The 23075-nt window shown below is 36.5% G+C and overlaps 1 protein-coding gene across 1 annotated transcript; it reads right to left on the reverse strand.

Annotated features, from left to right (window-relative positions):
* Nucleotides 1-1396: 1396 nt before the first annotated feature.
* On the reverse strand, nucleotides 1397-19249 carry LOC142549409 (putative serine/threonine protein kinase IREH1). The gene is made up of 17 exons (XM_075658341.1): nucleotides 18306-19249; nucleotides 15843-15913; nucleotides 15556-15738; nucleotides 14128-15471; nucleotides 6819-6991; nucleotides 6504-6750; nucleotides 6312-6404; nucleotides 6091-6231; nucleotides 5902-5994; nucleotides 4900-5104; nucleotides 4209-4294; nucleotides 3982-4070; nucleotides 3178-3229; nucleotides 2851-2907; nucleotides 2595-2768; nucleotides 2428-2505; nucleotides 1397-1702 (listed from the first exon to the last, which is right to left on the reverse strand). Exons 1-17 carry the CDS (start codon nucleotides 19018-19020, stop codon nucleotides 1619-1621), a joined length of 3885 nt encoding a protein of 1294 aa, XP_075514456.1. The 5' UTR covers nucleotides 19021-19249; the 3' UTR covers nucleotides 1397-1618.
* Between the last annotated feature and the right edge of the window lie 3826 nt (nucleotides 19250-23075).

Below are 23075 nucleotides of genomic sequence, written 5' to 3' on the forward strand. Positions count from 1 at the left end.
CAAACATCTATATGACTAGTCTAGATGAACATGTCAGACATGAGATTCCTCAAGTCACTGGATTTTGTGAGGGAGTGCTTCTTTTTCGATATCTTGGGATTCCTTGGCACCTGCGCATTTGAGAACTTCAGATTATAGTCTCCTGGTTGATGCAATCACTTTAAAGATAAATTCCTGGCCGCGACACTCATTATCATACGCCGGGAAAGTAGAGTTGATCATATCGGTTGTACAGGGAGTGGGCTGTTTCTGGTTTTCGATCCTTCCATTACCGTCTACGATCATTCGAGCTGCCTATGCCATGTGCAGAAAGTTTGTTTGGCCAACAAAGCACCCGCCGAATGCTTGGAAAATGGTATGTAAGTCGATTGAAGATTGGGGTTTGGGCCTGAAAAACTTGGAGCCATGGAAAAAAGCGCTACTCAACAAAACACTTTGAAAAATACACTCTAACAAAGATGGCTTGTGGATTGTCTGGGTGAATCATATCTATCGTAACTCTCACAGTATTTGGTATTGGGATTGGCATAGAGATGAATCTCCACTTATCAAACAGCTTATTCGAATCCATGATGAGATAGTTCACAGACGGGGTTCGATGGACGGGGCAATTAATGTGTTGGACAGCTGGTTCAATGGTCATGGAGGTATGTCTTGTGCTTGTAATTTCTTTGCTGGGAGTGTGGTGATTTGGCCATGGAAACCTCTACCCCACAAAGCTTGCATCCTATTGAAACATCGCTTTGCATTATGGATGTACGCTCATGGTAAGCTTCCCACTCGAGATAGGCTTGAATTTGTAGAGAACAAAACATGTGTACTATGTAATGGTGCAACCGAAAATTTGACACACCTATTCTTCTTGTGTCCAATTAGAGGTATGGTTTGGGTGGGAATTAAACATTGGCTTGGAATGAAGAAACTAATGAGCTCCAAAGCTAGCATTTAGAGGAGTGTATTGGGGAGAATTCCAAGCTAGCTAAGATGCTCGAACTTTGCAGGTACAGTTTACCAAGTGTGAAACGTAAGAAATAGAACCATGTTCGAAAATGAGAAACCAGATGTCGATGCAACAATTAAGAAGATCGAGATAGCCATTTTACGTTGCTTCTTTAGTTCAATTGATGTATCTATGATTTCGCTTTAGTTAGTTACTTAGTTAGTTTGATATTTGAGTTGTTCTATCTCCTGAAGATGCCCGGTATACTTGTATAATTACTTTTTACCTTATTAATGAATGTCTTTTTCATTATATAAAAAAAAAAAGAGTCCGGTGGAACCTTTTTTAATGGTTTTATTTGTCACTTTTTTACACGCTTGCCTTCATTCATGTCATTGTATTTGTAAGCTAGTTTTGGAAGAATTAAAAGTTGTAAGCTAGTTTTGGAACCCGAAATTGGCTTTCAAAACATTTTTCAAGTAAAACCGGCTATACACCCGAAATTGGCTTTCAAAAGAGGGTAATACAACCCAAATATCATTTTGTAACAAGAGTACTAAATTATATGAAGCTAAAAGCACAAAAGGGCTCTACACAAACACCAAAACTTGAGCAAAACACAGAACACATTTACAGGGAATACATACTGGTAAGTATTTTTCAACCCACATACCCGAACTATGCACTAGAGTTTGCAGGAGGATCGTCTTTCCAACCTTTTGTAAGCAAATCGTAGTTGATGGATGCAAGCTGGGAAAGATTCTGTTGCACAGCAAAAAATGAACATGAGGTTTAGGCAGTTTACAGCCGTTGACATTTGAGCAATAAATCAAGGTAATGCCCAATGTTATGTATTTAAGCACAAATGGACTTTCTTGCAGCAATACCTTTGAAAGCTTGCAACAAATTTGTAATATTCAAATGTATGAAGAGAAAATCTTGTAATGCTATGCTAAAGGACCGGTTTTGTTATGATGAATTGATGGAAAGAAAACAGAAATTAGGTTCACATCTGTTTTGAATCATATAAAGCATGACATGTGAATTGAATGATGGAAAGAAGTGAAGGAGGACAAGGGTTTAGGCCTGTTACAAATCGTTTTATCTAAAAGTTTGAGAGAGAAAATGGCTCAATACTTTAATATTTCAACATGCCCCCTCAACTCTAAGCCATAGTGACAAGTATATGTTCAGAATTAAAATTAAAGGCGTAAATATGCACATTAGTGAGACATAAGGCAACAAAGGCCTGGAGATACACCCAAGACCAACTTATTGAAATATATGGGATTTTGTAAACCAAGGAATTTCCGTATGTAGCCTCCACACTCTAATACAAAATCGAAAACTACTTGTCCCAAAAGCTAAGTGTATAGGTAACCCAACAATAGTTTTACATACTTTAACAATATCCCCTACACACCATCAGCTCATAAAAAAATCAGAAAAACTCAGCACCATTATGCACGAAATGATTAAATTATTACCTTGAATGAGAAATTGCTGAAGGAATAATTGATATCACAGTTGGAGTCGAATTCTTGAAGACCCCCACATTCATCTCCCTGTTCATGATCCCATCAAATTCGAAACCATTAGCATCATAAATTCATAACTAGAACATAAAATTTTAAGTTTTGTTCCACCAACGCACCAGTTCTTCATGCCTGTTGCTCAGGCAACTACTGCTACCACTAATGCTTCCATTGTCGGAGGAATATTCGAGTTCGCTATGTGCATAAACGTGTTCATCAGATGGATTCCAAGAGTAACGGCTTGTAAAGTAACTAGTGTCTGTTGCACCGTCTGAAGAAGGGACAAAAGCTGCCTGGGAGAAGTAGCAGAATGGTTCTTAGACGCCACCAATTTTTGTATATGATTGATAATTCAACTTGTTTTTAGAGTCAAACCTTCTGTCTAGCAAGCGTGTCCCAATTAATATCTCTGAAAAATGGATGCTGTTTCACCTGCCCCGCGTATCTTATTCTTAGATTGGTATAAAAATCAGAATGATGATTTTAATAAACTATAATGATGCTATTTTAAGGGACAAAGGATGATAACCGGCAGCAATTTTTCCTAGAAGTCTAGTAAATCAAATTTGTCATAAAGAAGACATACTTAGAACAATGCTTTATCATAATGAATGAGATACACTGACAGGGATTGTTAAATAAATCCATCGTATAATCATCTAAAAGAGGTGATTAACATCATAGGTAAGACAATAAAATCACCTCAGAGGCTCCACCAGCTCCAAGTCTCTGGTCTGGGTCTTCGGTCAAAAACCTGTCAGTTAACACAAGAAACTCTTAGGCAGATCTACTAATCTTAGCTTATTAACTCACCAATTTGGTGAATAGGTTTATGTAGCTTCTTCATTCAAAGCAAATAAAAATGAAACAAGAACAATTTCAACATGTTACACAGGTTATAGCTCAAGCACTGATTATGCATTTATATGCCCCAATATGAAGTCTATATGCAGCATATGGTTGTGCCATACTTCGGAAGAGGAAAATCAGGAATCTTCCAACAGGGAAAAAAACTTGGATAAATAATTTTTCAAAACCACATTTATATCATTCAATGGATCACTAATAACCACGTTACAGTCAACTATAACTTATGCTGATGCCCAATATGACAATAATTCATATTATTTATTTCCCAAATTTAGCTAAACCCGAGGTTGGAATAGAAACACTGAACATATTTTTCACATGGTACAGGAGAAGGATGAGAGGAACAGCCACTGATAATGATCCAAATCTCATTTCAAGAAAATAGGAAAATTATGTCCAATAAAATAAAAGGAAAATAAAAAGGCCCATATGCTTTAAAAACACATCTGAGAGAAACATATGCAAATACTCGAGTCTTTGATGTTCATACCCAAAACCTTTATATCACCCACATTTTGAAATATGAAACATTCAGAAGAAACTGGAAGTCAAGCAGGGATGTGAGAGCACAAACTTAAGGAGGTTAGAATAGAAGACATGCTGAGTAAAAAATACAAACCATGGGAATTATCTTACCCATCAATCAAATCGTAAGCATCAAGACTCATTTCATCAGGCACCCGAGGCCAAGGAATCTTACGATTAAGAATGTTGTCAAATATTTTCTACAAAAAAAATGATCAAGTAAGAACACAACCAAAAAGGACCTTGAAGGAAAAATACAAGGTTAAGTACACAAATAGCTCATCAGCCACATGATAGAAATAATATATATATATAAGAGATTAAAACATCTTATTAACCTGAGGATGCTCAGCATTGAAAGGAGGGATGCCAACAATCAACTCGAAAAGAATAACACCCACAGACCACCAATCTGCAGTAAAGCCTGAGGACATGTAGAAAACAATATTAATACACATAATTTCTGACAAGTTACAGATAAAAAGTGCATCGAGCATCCTCATCCAGAAAACTACAACCCTTACTCAATAACTCTACCCAGTTACTCGGTGTTATAATGTGTGTAGATTGTAACCCATAAAATGACCACTTAGACTATATAGTATCACAAACCTTAAAAATCATTTCAATCACGCAACTTGACACCTCTTTCATATCTAAAAGAAATTGCCCCTGATAAGTAACATCCAAGTGAGTTTCAATCCTACAGCGAGTACCTCTCAAGGCTCACTTTCATCACTATCTTACCTTTTCTTTTAGTGTCAAAAATTTTGAATAAACATGAAGTAGTCACAAGGTAACGATACACTTACAGGATTAGAAAGAGAATGAAAAACGGTATAGGTGTCATTGATCAGTGATTATACTGAACACTTCCTGGGAAGATGTTTAAGAATTATAATCTTGCTTTCAAATACAAGATCAACGTTGTGTCAACAGACGATGGGATGTTTATCTAGTCAAAACGAATTGAAAGCTTCAAATAATTCATTACAGGCTATAAAATAAAAGAAAAAAGGACACACTAACCATGCCCAGTTCCCAGAAGAATCTCAGGTGCCAAGTAATCTGGAGTTCCCACTGCTGAGCGTTTCTTTCGCCTTTCTTGCTGATGCTCGGATGCAGATAGAGGGGGTTCATCCTCTTCCATTGAAGGCGTTCCACTGACAGCGGGAGCCGATAAATCATCAGTGCTGTTAATAAGGCCAACTTTTGATAGCCCAAAGTCTGTCAACTGTTCAAAATGAAGGAAACAAGTATTTTCAAAACTCAAACTATACATCGAACCACATAAAGAAGACAGTAGACAACAGCAAAAAAGAAGTAACTTCATGTGCTTCGTCTGTCGCACTTAAAGAAGTTTTAATCAAATTATGACACAGGTAAGGCAGTTCATCTGGAGTGATATTGTCCCTTGTACAACATAATCTTGCGATTGTAATATATATCAGATCAATGAAGATTTTCAAAACTTACTTAAGAGTAAAACAAAAATAAACGCATAAAAAAAATTCTTAATCGCAGACAACTCATCTCTTAATTTCAATTAACCAAAAATGCAGATGATGCGTTTGAAGCACCCTTTGTACCTTTCTAGTATAAGGATAAAGATAGGAAGAGGGACATGGAAAACAATAGATTCAAGTAAGATTGAACTTTCAAATAAGGCTCTTGGGAAAGTCGGATATAGCATGACAGAGTCACGAGGTGATTAGAAGGGAAGGAGTCGCAGGTGATTAAAAGGGAAGGAGTCGCAGGTGATTAAAAGGGAAGGAGTTCTTGTCAAATAGCCTCCCTTGAAGCTCATCTTGCTAATCTATCTTACAGTACTTGGCTCGATATTTGGAAAATGTCAAATCACATATAAATTTTTTCTTTGAGGTCATCTTTACACCACTTATATTTTCAATGAAGTATCAAACCATAGAAAAGATAAAGCCTAATAAGTTGCCTATAGTTGAACGATATAAATAAGTAAATCTGAATGTGTCAATGTAAGGCAAGAGCAATTAAAGCGTGACAAAAAATGACCTTGATATGTCCATCGTGTGCAATCAACAAATTATCGGGTTTTAGATCACGATGAACCACACGAAGTGAATGCAAGTACTCCAAAGCAAGCACCTGGTCATCCATCGCACGTGACACGTTAATCAGTCACCTAGTAACCACAAGAATGAGGAATAAAATAGAACATAAATGAAATCAATAAACACTTACAACTTCTGCAATATATATGCGAGCGACATCTTCATCCAAGCAGCCTAGATTTCTCAACAATGAATAAAGATCTCCCCCATTCAAGTACTCCATTACAAGATACAAATTTTCACGGCAAGTGAATGAATAAAAGAACCGGACCTAAAACATGGACAATAAATGAATTTATATATGATTGTTAAAAGAACAAAGTAAAAGATCTGCAAGATAAATAGTCACACCACAAAAGGATTGCGAACAGATATTAGAATATCCCGCTCTGCCAAAATACTCTCAACCGCATTCTTGCGTATCATATCTGCTTTTTTAAGAACCTGCAGATTGCAAATTCTCAATGTCAAGCTATCAAATGAGTTTTATACAGTATATTCCGTAAGGCATTTTCTTGTTCTTGGTTGTTATACTTCACTTACCTTTATCGCAAAAAAATCTCCTGTTGTTCTCTTTTTGGCCAAGAAAACTCGACCAAATGCCCCACGACTAATTGGTTTTATAATCTCAAAGTCATCAATAGAAGTTCGGTCTCTGTTAGAATGCACCGGACTACTTCGCAAGCTACGGACAACATCATCTTCTAAAGGAGCATCTTCATCAATGACAGTGCTTGTTATATCAATCTTATCATCATCCACTAGCTCACATAGTTGTAAATATTTCTCCCTACATGATTGAATGAAGGGTTAACACTAATGCTCCATCATAGACAAACAAAAATGTCAATACTTCACCTGATTAATTTCTCTATGCGTGCTCCAAATGTATCCACCGTGAGAGACTCAAATTTTCTTCGGTCTATGACAACTTTCAAGTCTTCAAGACAAGAAAGCAGATATTGCAAAGAACGATCATCATCAATGGGTGTGTTCGCCACACAACGAGCAATATCAGCAAGTTCATTTATCTGTATACGTGTTTCCCCAATATGAAAAATAAAAAAGAAAGAACTGGGAATTCAATTTAATGTAATTGGCAGTAGTCAGATGAACAATCATCATCATTTAAAACATAACACGCTCAACAGAATCCCAAAATCAACCTAAACACTGGGAATTGGATCGATAAAATAATCACTTAATATCGACGTGATCCATATCTCATCCAAATCTTCAGATAAGTGAGTTCTCATTATTCTAGGTTGATTTCATACAATATAAAACACACTTTTTTTTATTGTAAACAAAAAATTTATTAGAATAAGATAACAAAGTACAAAAAGGCGGATGAGAAATCCGCAAAAAAAAGCCGCAAAGAAAGAAAACTACTATATTTTCGTCAACAGCAAAGAAATTTCCAATCCCTTACGTCTGAGATAAAAAGGTTGTTAAACTCTGCAACTTTGTCGTCCAACTCGCGATTCTAAATTTAATCTACTCCCAGACCTCATTCGTAGACTCGGTTGTATATGTGAAAATTCTTTTATTCCACTCCAACCAAATTAACCAAAAAATGCAATGAACTACCAATTACCAAAAACTCGCAGTTCTCCTCCCGGTAAGTAAGTCTAGCTCCAGAAGAAACATGTCATGTTCCTTTCTCGGAAATGTCCATTCGAAACCCGATTCCTACAATACTTTTATCCAAATTCCGCTCGTGAATGAATAATGCAACAGTAGATGGTCTTCATCCTCCTCTTTGTTCCGACATAGGCTACACCAGTGCAGGCCTAAAGCACATGCAAGCCATCGTTTTCGCAATAATTCGCAAGTCGGCAATTTTCCCAAAACCACGGTCCACAAGAAAACTTGAACCTGATGCGGGATATGTACTTTCCAGATATTAGTGTAATACGGGAATAAGGGAAAGTTGCAGATCGGGAAAAAAAAGTCGTAGAAAGAACTAACAGAAAAAGACCCTGAAGAATCCTCCAACCAAACCCTAAAATCCTCCGTGCCCAACTCCAAATTAATTGTATCTAAGACCCTTAATAGAGTGTTGAACTCACCAATTTAGACCTCATTTAAAGCTCTTCTGAAACGCACATCCCAGTCAAAGTTGGAGTTAACCGGGAAATCGATGACACTGATGAAGTTGCTAACAGGTTTGTTAAGATGCGTCGAAAATGATGTTCCCAAAAACGAATGAGATTCCCCCCTTTGAGCACCTCCCTAATTAACAGATGAAAGCCGGGTATGAACGAGAAATAAATTTCCAAAGGCTTCTAAAAGTCGAGTTCCTAGCCAACCCCACGACCCACTCATTTTCTTGTCGACCATAAATGCTCTTGATAACTTTTTTTCCACAAAGAATCCCTTTCCAGTGAGCATCTCCACCACCATTTCCCTAAAAGTGCCTTTTTCCTCAAACAAATATTCCCCAAGCCCAAATCCCCCCCTTTTTTCGTTTACAAACTTGATCCTAGGCAACTACATGACAATGCGCCTTCCCATCGGCTCCGTCCCACAGAAAGTCCCTCATTAATTTTTCCATCTTTTTTGCCACCCGAATTGACACTTTAAAAAGAGACATGAAATAAGTTGGCATCGCACTTAACACCGACTTTATCAATGTTAGGCGAACCCCTTTGAGAGGAACGCCTTTTTCCAGCTTGCTAGTTTCTTAAACATTTTGGAAACCACGATTTCCCAAATATCAAAGTTCCTCGGATTGCCACCCAATGGTGCCACGACTACTTAACCGGCCACTTCTTTTTTTTACACCCAGTCGCCAAAGCCAAACCTTCGACCTCCACTTCCGAATAATTTAATCCCAACAAATGTTTTTTTCCAAGTTAATTTTCAATCCTGATTTGAGGCTGAAAGAATTGAGTATTTCCACCAAAACAAGCAGATGCCTCTCAGATTGGACAAAAAACAAAGTATCGTCCCCGAATTGGATGTGAGAGATTTCTTTTTTGTCTCTTCCTACTTCCAACCGTTTTACTTCATTCGCGCCCTTAGACCTGTCTACCAAACACCCCAATTCATCGATCAATAGACTGAAAAATAAAGGAGATAATGAGTCCCCTTGCCTAAGACCTCGCTTCCCTTTAGATTTGCCTCGTGGCCGTCCATTAATAAAAATCGAAAAAAGTGACAATGGATACACACCCCTTAATCCACTTCTCCATCTAACACCAAATCCTTTCTTTTGTAGCACAAAGTCAAGAAATCTCCAGTCCACGTTATCGTATGCCTTTTCGAAATCAACTTTAACCACCAATCCTTTCTTCTTTTTCCATATGCATTCCTCTACTATTTCCTTCGCGATAAAACAAAAATCTACAATCTGTCTCCCTTGAATAAATGCACACTGGTTTTCCGCTATTGTATTGTTCAAGACTTTCTTCAACCTGTTGGTTAAGACTTTAGCCAAGATCTTGTACATGCTCCTTCTCATGCTAATTGGTCTAGAGTTTTTAATCTTGAACGCTTCTTGTTTCTTTGGGATCAGACAAATGTAAGTTTCATTGGTAACACCATTAGCGATGCCTCCTTCGAAGAATTCAGCAAACACCTTCATTAAATCAGCTTTGACCGTATCCCAACACTTTTCATAGAAAGCTAAGGTAAACCCGTCCAACCCTAGAGCTTTCGATCAATTGCTTTCAAACACCGTTTTTTTAATCTCTTCCTCAGAAAATGGAATCTCCAACTCCTCTCCTTCAAGCCTATCTAAAGGGCCCCACTCCAACCCGTCGAACCCAACCATCACCATCCGATTTCCTATTAAGATTCCTATTAAAACCGATAATGGTCTCTTCAATTTGGCTTTCCTCCGTAATCACAGACCCATCCTCCAGTTCCACCATATCTATCATTGACATATTCCTTCCATTATTCAATAAGGCATGGAAAAATTTGAAATTCTGATCCCCGTCCCTCGACCATCGCCGCCCTTCTTTCCTCATTAAGAAAATTCGACCAATTTCCTCTGCTTTTAAATCATCCAACAATTTAATTTTGTTTATCAATCTCGTGTATTTAACACCCACGTCTCCAAAGACCTCTCTATTCCATTTGGAAACCTCGACTTTTATTCCTTTGAGTTTCTTCATAAACTTATACCCTTCCCACCCCTAACTAACCCCATTGTTCCACCACAACAAAATGAGTTTTATAGGTTTGATGAGACAGCCAATCATTCTCAAATTTGAAAAGAGATGGACCCCAACTCAACTTAGCAGTATCAAACAACATTGGATATTGATCTGAAGTAGTTCTGGGTAGCACCATTTGTCTGAAAGTGGGGAAAATTTCTACCCATTCCCCGGAGAACAAGTATATGTCTAAACGGCAGCAAATCGGATTGTCCCTGAAGTTAGACCACGAGTACTTCGCATTCAATAAAGGCTGGTCATGCAGTCTCAATTCCCCGATCAAATTGTCAAAACACGACATGCTCGTAGTATTTGAAAGGCTATTCATTTTTTTTCTCGTGTTTCTGACCACATTAAAGTCTCCTCCCAAACACTACTTGTCAGCCAGTTCGTCCCAAAAGAGTTCTCCATTTCTTCGCTTGCATGGTTAGTAAATAGCTGAGAACCACCATTTGATATCATCTTTCCAACGGATCTCAATCGAAACCGAAAATTCCCCTATAAAATTATCACTTACCACCACCACTCTAGGATCCAACATCACTAAAATATCCTCAGAACTTCCTATGCCGGTAAGATTACCCAATCAACAAATCTGGACTTCCAAAAACTTTCAATGAATCGATTATCCACCATTTGTTTCTTGATTTCTAGAAGCACAACGATATCCAGTTTTCCTTGCATAAAACAATGCGAACTAGTTCCCACCATCTAGCTGCCCCTCCACCTCTAATGTTCCAAGAGCATATTTTCATATCAACGCATTTGGACCCTTCGAATTCGAGCCTTTCTTGTAGTTAATCCCGTACTTCAATCTGTTTAGTTCTCTGCTTAAGATGCCCATTGATTTCTTGACACCTTCCCAACACTTGTACTCTGAATACATTACCAGAATCGTACTCTCAGCACAAACTTGATCTCTATCTCAGCCCCTTTGGAAATTAATCTCTTTATACCCGTATTAGCATCTACCCTCATTTGCCCTCCTCATAGAAAACCACTAGAGAACCCCAGAACAGAGAAAGACGCAAGGAGAATAGAATGAAGCTTGAATGAGTGATTAAGAAATGATTAATGAAAACAAGATAGTACCTCTCCCACTAAAGGTTTCGCATTTTCCATTTGAAGTGACCCGGTAGTAGGCAAAGGTCCCGAAGATGATGAGAACAAGCTTTTAAGATCCGCCACCTCTTCCTCGGTGTTAGCCGAAGGCTGATTGACAAGTTACATGGTTATCAGACTCAGAGGAATCGAAATCATCCTCTAAAGCGTCATCTTGTGTATCGGTGAAAGCTATTTCTTCTCTATCATCCAAATCGAACTCCAATGTCCTCCTTATTCAATAGACTTGAGTTTAGTAAACCACCATCTTCAGGGACAACTATACCCTCATTGATACTCTTGAATTGTCTTTTGCTATAAGTTTTCCCATATATAGGCAGTAAATTCTTTGTGCCTACAGCACCTATACTTTTAGCTTGCTCCTCGGACTCATGGTTTATCAGGGATTGAATGGGTGATCTTCTGAATTGTTTAACTTCTTTAGGGACAATTTTTTTTAAGGTCACAGTCACCTTTCCCCCAATGGGGGTGCCGACGTCGCGCCTTCCTCTGCTGCCCGGTCTTCGTGCTTCTTAAGGGTAGCAAAAGTCTGCACATCTTTCACCATTTCCCCACTATTGCCAGATCCAAAACCTTTCCTCTTGTCTTCTATGTTTAATACTTGATCTCGTATAACGTCCGATTCTTTGGCCCCTTTAATAGAGCAACTGATAGATTCCGCAACTCCTTGTTTTCTACGAGTGTTTTGAGTTACCCCAACCCGCCAAAGTCCTCTTGCCATTATCTGAGTGTATGATTACCGTTCGTAGTACTCGTAGACTGTCATGTCAAAAGTATCAACCTGAATTCGAATCTCTATAGCCCTCCCATCCAACGGAATTTTCATCCTACTTTGAATAAACTCTCTTTCGGTACCTTTCACCTTGATCTTAGCTGCCCCAAGATTTCTGAAGTATAATGTGTCAGCATTAATGTCCATCAAACCCCCACACCGATCCCCGATAACTTTTGAAGTATCAGGCGACCATAAGTTCCAAGGTAGGCCAAAGATCCTAACCCAGCTATTGCAGCAATTATAAACCATGTCTGACGCGTTGATTTCTGGTATCCACTCTTCAAAGACAAAAGACACCCCTCTGTCGAAGAACACTCTCTTTACTTTTAGAAAATGGAAGAATTCTAACAAATTGGAAGGCCACCACACGGCTTTATTAGCTTGAAATGGAAATATTTCAACCCTCGTGTTTACAGAGTTACCAAGAGCAAGTTGTATCTGCTCCTTCGAAATGTTGATATTTCCTTTGGTAACAATTAATGCTTCATGCCATTTATGATCCACTCTTTGCCTACCACTGTTCTCTACGACCTTCAGCCCTAGACGAAGCTCCATCTCGTTTAGTCTATCTTTCTGATGTACGAAGTTGCCTCTACCTGGAGCGTTGCCGCGATCTAGAATGGGTTGGGCCTTCCTCTAGGAGTTCTCTGCAAGTAAATTTCCCAAGATGTTGGATATCCTTTTTCCAACCCCTTGAATTGTAACCACTAGGCACTATAGTGATTTGTTTTCTGCCCAGCTTCTTGAATTTAGACACCTCTAGGAAGCAGCCTCGCTTTTTTGTAAATCTCTGAATGGTATATACTGCATTTCTGCCCCTAAAGCGTTTAGTCTAAGCATGAAGAAGGAAGATTGACGAAATCCTTAAATATTAAACTCATCCAACGTGCCTCTTCTCGATCTAGATCCAGCACATAGCTCGCGTTCCTAGTTCTTTCAGACCAGTATATCGAAGATCCCCCAGCGCCCACCCTTAGCGTGAACACTTTTTGTTCGATCTTCACTTCTTCATCCGAACTACTGGCCTAAAAATAGGTGACAGACGACCTCCGTTGATACGATATAGCCCTGTTCCGAGCATACATCCCCTCGAAGGTGCTAATGTTCAGTGATCCAGAAGCAAGAAAACATAGAGAAGAGGTCTCATTACAAAGAGCGGTCAGAAGGCGACATTATCAACAAAAAAGCAGAAAGCCGGAGAGAAGAGAAGTGGATTAGAAAGATGACAGAGACCGCCAGCAAAGAGGTACTCCAACGACGACCGCTATCACCGGGAGGGGGAGAAATGAGGCAACATGAAAGAAGAGAAAGAAACGAAAATGAAAAACGAAAGGAGACGAAAGGGTAGAGGACCGCCGACGGCGCCGGTGGGGGGGGATGCGCTCGACGATGATCAGGAATAGAGGACACTGATTGAAGAAGAAAGTTACCAATTCTCTTTTCTGTTGTTGAATGTCGAACCAATAACTTGTAACCAAGAACACATTAAGATTCCGTATGGTAAAATCATGGTGGAAAGTGTTTCTACATAAAAATTGGTAAATATAAAAAAAGTTTATTTGCAATTCCTCATACGTTACTGAAATGTATGGTTTTACGCTTACAATTCCTCATACGTTAATTGGTTTTTCACTTACATCAACAAAAACTGAAATGTGTCCCTCTCACATATTTAAGGATGCTGGCCCGAGCTAGATGCGCCAGGTCACTGGAGTTTACTTCAGTGTCATAGTTGATACTATATATCTAGAAATAAAGTGAAACTTTGATGCATCAGTTGTCAAAATCCTTTAGATGTTCAACTATAGCCGGAGATATTATTAGCCTAGAAAAACATATGATCAAACCGAAAACAACCCCGACGCCATATTCTAGCAAATTCTGTGTTTCACTGTCACAAAATAACACAGCTTCTGTAAAACGTGTTTATGAAAAAAAAATCATCTCAAAGACAGATTTGTGGATGATTAAGGACAAACTTGCAGAATATAATTTTTTTTCTTGCAAACCAAAATCACAACAGTGAATTTTATGAAGGATGCTTTGAAACTGAAGACTAGAGATTACAATAAACGAAAAACAATTCAGCTGGACTAAGGTCTACCTGAGGAAGATCACCATGCTCAGAGAAGGCACCTTTCCCTGACAAAAGCAAATCAATTGGGCTTGTCCTAGGTGTCATCAACGGGGACTTAGGTGTCATGCTGCCTGCTGATGATGTTGCCATTCCTTGGTCTGACTTAGGACCAAAACGTGTTCTACATGTCATGGATGGTAAAGCTTTAAAATCATCCACGTCAATGGTATTCTCAGCTTCAGCAAAAGAATCTAACATGTCTTCAGAGCCTCTGCGGGACCAATCACTGAATTTTGGAGAAATAAGCTCCGACTCTGGGCTCCCAGCAGCTTGTTGAATGTCCTTTGCCGAAAATGATTCCATAAGCTTCTCAAGAGTTTCAGCAATTCGGAGAAGACGCTCATTGGCTCTTACACCCTTTTGATCACATCGATCAGCAATTGCACATATTCTAGAATGGTCTTCCACGTGCAAAGTAGGAACTTCCTCCTCACAAATGCGGCAAATTATTGAACTTTCATCGGATGCAATTGGCTGATCTCCCCGATAGCCCCAGGAAAGCTTATGCTGGTGCTTGGAGGGCATGGGCATCATGGAGTTAACATGAGAATCTTTAACAGGAGAAACCTCAGGCATCTTAGCTGTAGCAAGCTCTGCATCACTAGCTCTTTTTCTATTATCTAATAATCTTGAAGCATCCAGAATAGTGTCATTCTGCTCCTTAACTGAAGCAGCTTCTTTGGGGCTCTTTCCAGAAGGAGATGGAAATTTCTTCCAAGATGCCATTCTATTTCTGCCAGCTGAAGAATCCATGTTTTCTGCGGTTTCAGCATGTGAAGATTGAAATTTTCCTTGTGCAGCAAGTTCTCTCTTCCACTCCGATTGTTCTTGACTATAAAATTTCCTGGTGGATGGAACCTTCGTGACTTTTGGATCACTGGGCACCTTTCCATCACTACCAATGACAGGAGGAACCTGTTTATCTGCAGGTTGAAGTGACTGACGGAGCTGAAAAAAATTTCCGTCCTCAGCTCGTTCACTTTCCTTATGAAACTGCAACAATCTAGTGCATCTAGTGAGTATAAAAAGCATTCGAGTGTGCAGCTGCTTTAACATGCCCATAGGAAGCTCTTGCCGCCTATCATCCAACTCTTGTACTATGCCTTCACACTGAAGCCAAAATTCTCCAGGTGAAGTCATTGCACAACTCCTAGCAAGAACTAGCAAGTCCTCTATCGTTTCTTGCCATTCTGGATGACTTTCAGCATTTTTTTCTAAAACTCCAACCAGATCTGCTGCAAAAATATGGAGATCAGAATCCACTTCTTCCTTTGCCTTGTCAAACTTTGTACGTATCATTGATAAAACCTCCTGTTGCAGTTTTAGAAATACTGAATATCCAAAAGAATAATAGCAAAATATCCTTGTTTTAGTTGAGTTTATAAGCATGAATACCTCCAAGTTATTCAACCTTCGAGGCTTCCAAAATGGATAAGGTCGTACACCTTTGGAATTTAGCTCATGAGAGAAGCTTTTAATATCTCCAGGAAACCTTTTTCTGGGCGCACTTGTAACACGGAGTATAGCTTGAAATCGGGGAGATTCAGACTCTTTTGGATTGTCACAATCATATGATGCCTATAAAAAGTAGGTAAAGACAAAAATAACATAAGCAAATTTGAAATTATTGGTCAAGGAATTTTGAACTTTTATGCTTCACAGCATCAAAAAAAATAAACCACCTTAATCTCTGGAGTACACGCATCTGAGCTCATGAGACCTGCAGAATTACCCCATGATGAATCAAATTGCCCTGAAATAACCAAGTGAAAGGTATGAGTGCTGCACCACATAACATGAGGCTCCAAGTGCTATGAGTCTTTCCAGTTTCCGTGACAGGAAATTTAGCATTTTTTTGTTCTAATTTCTACAAGAAGCCTCAATCTTGGTAGCCCATAATGAAAGATAATGCTATGTGAAAAAGAAAGTAAAAAAATGTTGATTGACTGCTCAGCAAGGTGCTAAGGGAAGAGGTAAATAAGCAAATGTGATGAACAAAAAACCATTCTAATTGAGGAAATCTGGAAAGTCGTTTACCCAACCAGCTCATGCAGATTAGAGTATGCCAGTGTAACTTGGTTTCTTAACTTACGGAGTAATGGGAAGTTCTGGAAAAAAATTGGCTGAATACATTTATACAAGTTTATATAAGATAAATTCTGAATCGTCGTAAGGAAAGTAACAACATCCATGGGAAAGGTACGGGGACACAGAAGAGAATTGAGAATGAAGGAGCATTTTGATGCCATTTTGCCATGATCTCTGGCAGCCTATAAAGGTGATACTATGGTTTAAACGAGATCAATTTCATTTCACCACGTGCTATATTCTTAGATTATCATGCCAGCATCATGTAAGGCAAACGATAAATGAGACAGTTCTTCATAGTACTGCTTTTCTTCCCATTTCATCCCCTATCCCAGCAAATACAAAACTTTTTTCCCAAAGTCTATTAAAAGATTGGTTTTCTGTTTGCTTCCTATCATTATGAATGATAATGCTAAAAGGTAATAGTAATGTACTTGAAGTCTTCCTGCACGTCATAAATAAAAATATAAATACGATTCAAAGAATAAGAAAAAAGCAGGTGGTGGTATCCATACATCACTTATGTCTCAACAAGAAAAGTTGATTCCTCATTACTTAATCAAACAACTATGATCACCTCTTCAAAATTAGCCTTATATAGTGAGTTACATAAACTAGAGGCATTCGGAAATCAAACTAAATGATCCAAAGTGAACAACCAAACCAAACTGCATAGTTTTGATTGGATTTTAGTCACATTTTGAATTGGCTTTTAATTGGTCCAAGGTTCATTTGAAAAACAACCCAAACCAAACAAAATCAAACTAAATATTAATATAATATAAGCAACAAATAATATATTAATATTTTGTGTTACAAGTATTTCTAGAGAGATGAATTTATTCGATTAATTATATTATAAAAATAAAAAGTAATAAAATATGTGGATAAAACGATAGCATTACATGTTTGATTATCATAAAAACAAAAACAAATAATGGTTGTAATTCAATTTAATCGTTTTTCTTAAGCAGTTTAATTTTCTTTACTCTTTTTAAAAAGATATTTGTATTTTTTATTATAATGAGGGTGGTGGGTTTTTGTTTTAACATGGATTCAAACTCATGTCTCCCAAGGTTTTTATGTGACGATAGTGTAGTTTCTTTCGGAGATACACATTTTATATTGTTAAAAGCTTTGATTTTTGTTTTTATATTGACATTTCTTTATTTACAAATACTATATTAGATAATTTAAATTATATTTAACATTAATCAAAATATTTAATATGCGGAAAAACGATTTTCCAAACCAAACAAAACCAAAAATCTAGGTTTATTTTGATTTGCTATTTATCAAAACAAATAGAATGGGTTTCTTTCAAACTTTTATCAATAACCGAACCAAACCGCACTTGATCATCCCTAACATAAACCCACAATTCAAAAATTCACCATTCTATACCCCTCATAATGGCCCCACATTCCATTAAAAATTTGACAACTGAAGCCAGGTTCCATACGAGCCTATTCAAAATGCTATACATGTCCTTATAATCCCACCTACAGAAGCCAGGTTCCATACGAGTCAATTCACTCTGCTCCACCTGTTCTTATAATCCCACCTCTTTAAGATTATATGGTTCAAAAATATGGGTAAGAAGGCATATCACTTCTAAGTATCTAGTATGTTTTACCACCGTTTGAGATTCTTTTGACCAGCCTTATGCTAATTGGTTTCAGAACTTATGGCAATTACTTTCTCAACCGGGTAAAATAACATACAGCCATCATAATGCTTAAGGAGTTCCACTGACTGAAAAACCAGAAACACCAACTACAGCAGATTCCAAGAAAAGCCCAATGGTATAAATCATCCACTGATCGCCATGTACAATCAGTTATCTAGATTACATGTCTAAGTTAATTCATAGATTCTTCTCAACCTTGTATGGCAAATGCTCCTTTAGTTCAAATATATATGTATATCCTCATACTGTACAGGCCTTATGCTCAAGTAAAAAAATATTAAGGAACAAACACAACTACAAAATGTCATTAGAACCACATGTAAACTAAAGAAGTCTGTAGACCTCATGAGATGAAAAAAATGAATACCCGTAGCTCCCGACGAAGACTCGCCATTTTGAAGTCGAGATCTTGCCTGAGCTGTGGAAACATGAGGGCTCTGATCCCTCGATGGCCCACTCTCTGTCGACATACCATCTGAATTGCTTCCATTCTCCACATTTTCCAGCAATGGTTTCTCCTTCTTCTTCTTACCAACATCACCTTCATCAAGGACACCACGGCTACCCAAAGGCCTCGACAAGTTACTAGAACCCAAAGGAACCCCCTTATCCCTACTCCCGAAACTAAAAAAGCTGTCCTGCGGCAGCGGTCCCGATCGAGTTTTTATCTTGTTCAAACCCAAGGACGAAGCCAATATCGGCGAAAAAGATGCCGATGTGGGTCCTGCCGCAGGGGCCGCGGTCTCGCTAGATTTCTTCGAATTGGAAGGAGCAGGAGATGAATTCTTCAATATCTCGGTTGTAGGCTTGTTTAAACTCAGCGTATCTTTACCTTTAGAATCTTTTCTCCTGAGAAGGATTTTGCTAGTTGACGTCGGATTGTTAGCACGTGAGGAGGCACCGGCGGCTGCAGAAGCGGAGCTATCTTTAGAAACGAATGGTGATAAAGATTTGGGCTTTTTCTTATCTGATCGGATCGGGGAATTGGAGTTGGACCCCGATGATCGAGGACTGTTGGAGGATCCGTCTGGGCTCGAAGTGTCGGATTTCTTCGAAGAAAAAAACCTTCCCTTGAACACCATTTTCACCTACTTTACTCAAATATTCTTGGTTCTTTCAAAGTAGCCCCGAAATGGGAGTATGGAGCAAGTGGGATACTGAGTTAGCAGTAGCAGAAGCTGTGGACATGGCGGCAAGGCAGCGGAGGACGAAAGTTGCGAGCTTTTTTTGCCGCATTTGATGGGGGGCGACGAGGCGGTGCCAGAATCGAACGGTTTTGACTGGAATTTAACAGTGGTCGCACTGTAATGACTTCAACTCCCATGATTTTTGTAACTTATTTTCTTTTTTTTTTCCTTAATTCTATTTTTAATTTTTAACATGAATTTTTTATCAGAGAAAAATCTATAATATTTTAGACCAATCTATTTTTATCAAACAGATCAATTTTATTTATATTTAAATTATAATTAATATTTTTAAATTAATTTTTTTTTTACAAAATTTATCTGTAAAATAATCTCAAATAAATTTTTGTAATAATTTTAATAAGTAGCTCTCCAAAAGTCCTCATTCAAACCAAACTATTTTTTTTTTACGGTAACCAAACTAAAATTTTAATAATATGTAAATAAATAATAAATTTTCGAAAATTTAAAAAAAAATAATTTTATCTAAAGTAAATTATATATCTATACTTCTATACTATATTATTAAGTGTGAGATCTTATAATAATTACATTAGAAAACACCAAAATATTTGATTCTATAATTGTCCTTCTTATCCTACTAAAAATCTCTTCAAATTACTCGAGATTTTACATAAAAAAAATTCTAAACAAAACTTCTCTTTTAAATCTAACAATTTTTCTAAATTTAAAATAATTTCGTGTTAGTTGTTTAATATTATTTAATCAAATTAAAAATAATAATAACATATGGAAGATGTCTAATTCAAAGAGAATGGGCTTCTTGATGATATTGGAGCTAATCTAAAAGAAAATTTATAAAACAATTGATGGACTTGAACTAACCTTTGTTTATGTAATTTTTTGGTAACTTTATAGATGTAAATAATGGGCTAAACGATAGAATTTTGGAATAAGAAATATCAGACATATCAACAGTTTTCAATAATTTTTATTCTTTTTTAAAAATTGAAATAAAATTTTAAAACCAATTAGTATCAAATTCGAGATTTTGATGTCAAATTGACTACAAATCATGGACATATTTTTAGGGATTAATGAATTTAAGTTATCTGTATGATTTGACCATAAGATAATTGACAAAATTGATATTATACTCGTTTCATTTTCCACATTAATCTGATACATACCTAATGTATTTTTCACTCAACTTCCTTATATATTATCATTTTTACACTTGATAAAAGGAGATGAATATCAAAAACACTAAATACGAGAAAATTCTCTATACTTATTATATGTTACATGATAAGCGGCACACTTAAAATCTAAATCTAATCGTAAGTCTTTCCCGTCATATCTTTTAAAAAAATAAAAAATAAAGTCGACCTAACTTATTTTTCAAAATTTTCTTATCCAAGTTTTGTTAACAACTAATGAAAAGTAACTTTTCGAGTCATCATTTTATTAAATACTTTCACGAGTACATTTAGATAATATCACAAACTAAATTATTGGCCAAAACTATAAAATTCAAGGGCTTCAAGTAGTAGAATTGGGCCACATTTAGACTTTTAGTTTTATAGCTTTACAGAAAGCCCATAAAAGTAATTCCAAAATATTATAAATATAATATAAGAAATAATAAAATTAAATACAATTAAATTAATTTTTTATTAGTAATTAAAATGATTGTAAAATACCATCTACAGTTGTTGGAGATAATTTCGAGATTGCTGCTATAACACTATATAACGTGTCTGTGTGGTGACCGTTAATGACAAAATTATATTTCGTAAATAGTGATTGTAACCTCTAAATTAGTTTTTATATGACTCAAGTTTAAAAAAGACATGTAATGAATTAGTTTGTCGTAGACCAATCATATTGTTGGGTGCAATAATTTTTCCTGCTTGGTAAATCGATCGAACCATAGTGCTTGAGCTGTTGTGCGGTTTAAAATATTTGAGTTGCACCATTACTACTAGCTATAGCTTTTGGTAAAGCGACAAGTGGTCGGTCCTACACATATTATTATTATATCGCTCATATATTTCATCAGCACATATGCAAGAAAATGTATACTAGGGCAACTTTTAAACAATCGATATCTTAATTTTTTAAAGGTTGTCACTGGATTGATGAATTTGATTCGAAGAAAGATTAAGAAAATAAATTCATATTATTTTCATCGATCCAGGACGATTTAAGTGATTCTCAATAGTTGTGTGGAAAATCATAACTATATTTGTACTCCATCAATTCATGCAACTCAATACATCACTATAGTTCTATCCTTTAGCACCGCATTCTAGCTTGTGTTGACTCTACAAAAGACTCAAGGTAGCAAGTTTGTTGTTATTGTAAGTGGGCTATGAATTTTCTTTTTGAATCGAAGAAGACGATGGTGTCGGATGAGTTACAAGTCTTGAACCTGAAACTTCATCTCAAATTTGATATTATGGTGTCGGATGAGTTACAAGTTATTGATAAATTTACTATAAACTTATGTATTATAGTTGGGGTTTCACGGCTAGATTATAAAATTTGTCTCTTAACATATATTGATCATTGAATCACTCACTTGACTAAATTATCGAATCTAACTCTTTAAAAATCGCAACTTGAGGGTGAGATCTCTTTGTTTTCTTCTATTAAAAAGTAGATTAATTAATAGTTTTTACATGGAAGTAAACAATTTGATCCACATATTTTAAAAATCTTCAAAAAAAAGGGTCTAAAATCTTAAACAACAAGACCTCCACCACACGATTAATTAGTTTGCAATTTTCTTAATTCATAAAAATACATTTTTCAAAAATATATATATATCATTTCAAAATATATATATATATATATATATATATATATATATATATATATATATATTTATCCATGAGAAAGGGAGAAAAGGTTGTTTTTCTTTTCCTTTTTTCCCCTACCCCTTTTTATCCTTTTCACTTTTTTTTTCTTTTTGGTTGCTAAGTGTTAATATTTTGTGGGAATAATACCTTTTTTAGTTTTTGTGCGCCTTCACCATCTTCCGCCGATGGTGTTTTCATTTCATATGAAAGACAAATATATAGAAAAAGCAAAATTCAAAAATAAAATTACCACTCACATATAAAATACATTCTTGTTTCCCAAAATGGGAAAAAAAAATTGGGTTTCGTCCAAAAGAAGTGGTACTTATATGTATTCTCGAAAGAAATTAAATTTAAAATGCAAATCAATTTTCAGATCGACGTCTATACAAATACACTTGATATACCCATAAAAATATCAAACCACTAGATGTAATTTTAAAAAATGCCTCCATATTCAAGGGGAATTGAAGTTCGTAATTTGATTTAAACTCGAATCGAGTGGTTGATTTACACATTTTTCATGTTAAAAAGAATTGCATTGAAATGAATCAACTCTCATCGTGCTTGAGTTTTAATCAAGATCGAGATATTTAATTTGTCATTATATAAGATTTCCTATATTTCTTCGCATGGAGAATACTATGTAAGCACCAAATCTTAATTCCAAGGATTCTAGATATGGGCACAAACAAGTAAAATAGAGATGAGTAAGTTGGTCTCGGGTGTGATATATTGAGATATAATTATGAAAATAAAAAATAAAATTGGACACCGAGATTTACATGAAAAAACTCCTAAAAATTATTGGAGTAAAACCGGCAAGCAAGATGAAAAAATTCAACTATAATATTTTATGGTGTATACTCATCGTATTCTCAAAGATAGCTTACACTATAACGTCCCGAAAAAAATTGAAGATCCACGTGAATCACATGCATGCAAGTTATCAAATTTCTTATGTGTTTTAATTAAATTATTTTAATTACATTAATTAAATGTGATATGCATGTTTACATGTTTAAAATAGGGTTTTCTGTTGGAATGCATAAACCGTGTTTTAAAAGTTATTCGAGATACGATCGAGGAACGGAGATCGGGGACCGTAAAGGGAAATTATTTTTA

This window comes from Primulina tabacum, chromosome 6 (genome assembly GCF_025594145.1).
Source record: "Primulina tabacum isolate GXHZ01 chromosome 6, ASM2559414v2, whole genome shotgun sequence".
Classification (NCBI taxonomy): Eukaryota; Viridiplantae; Streptophyta; class Magnoliopsida; order Lamiales; family Gesneriaceae; genus Primulina; species Primulina tabacum.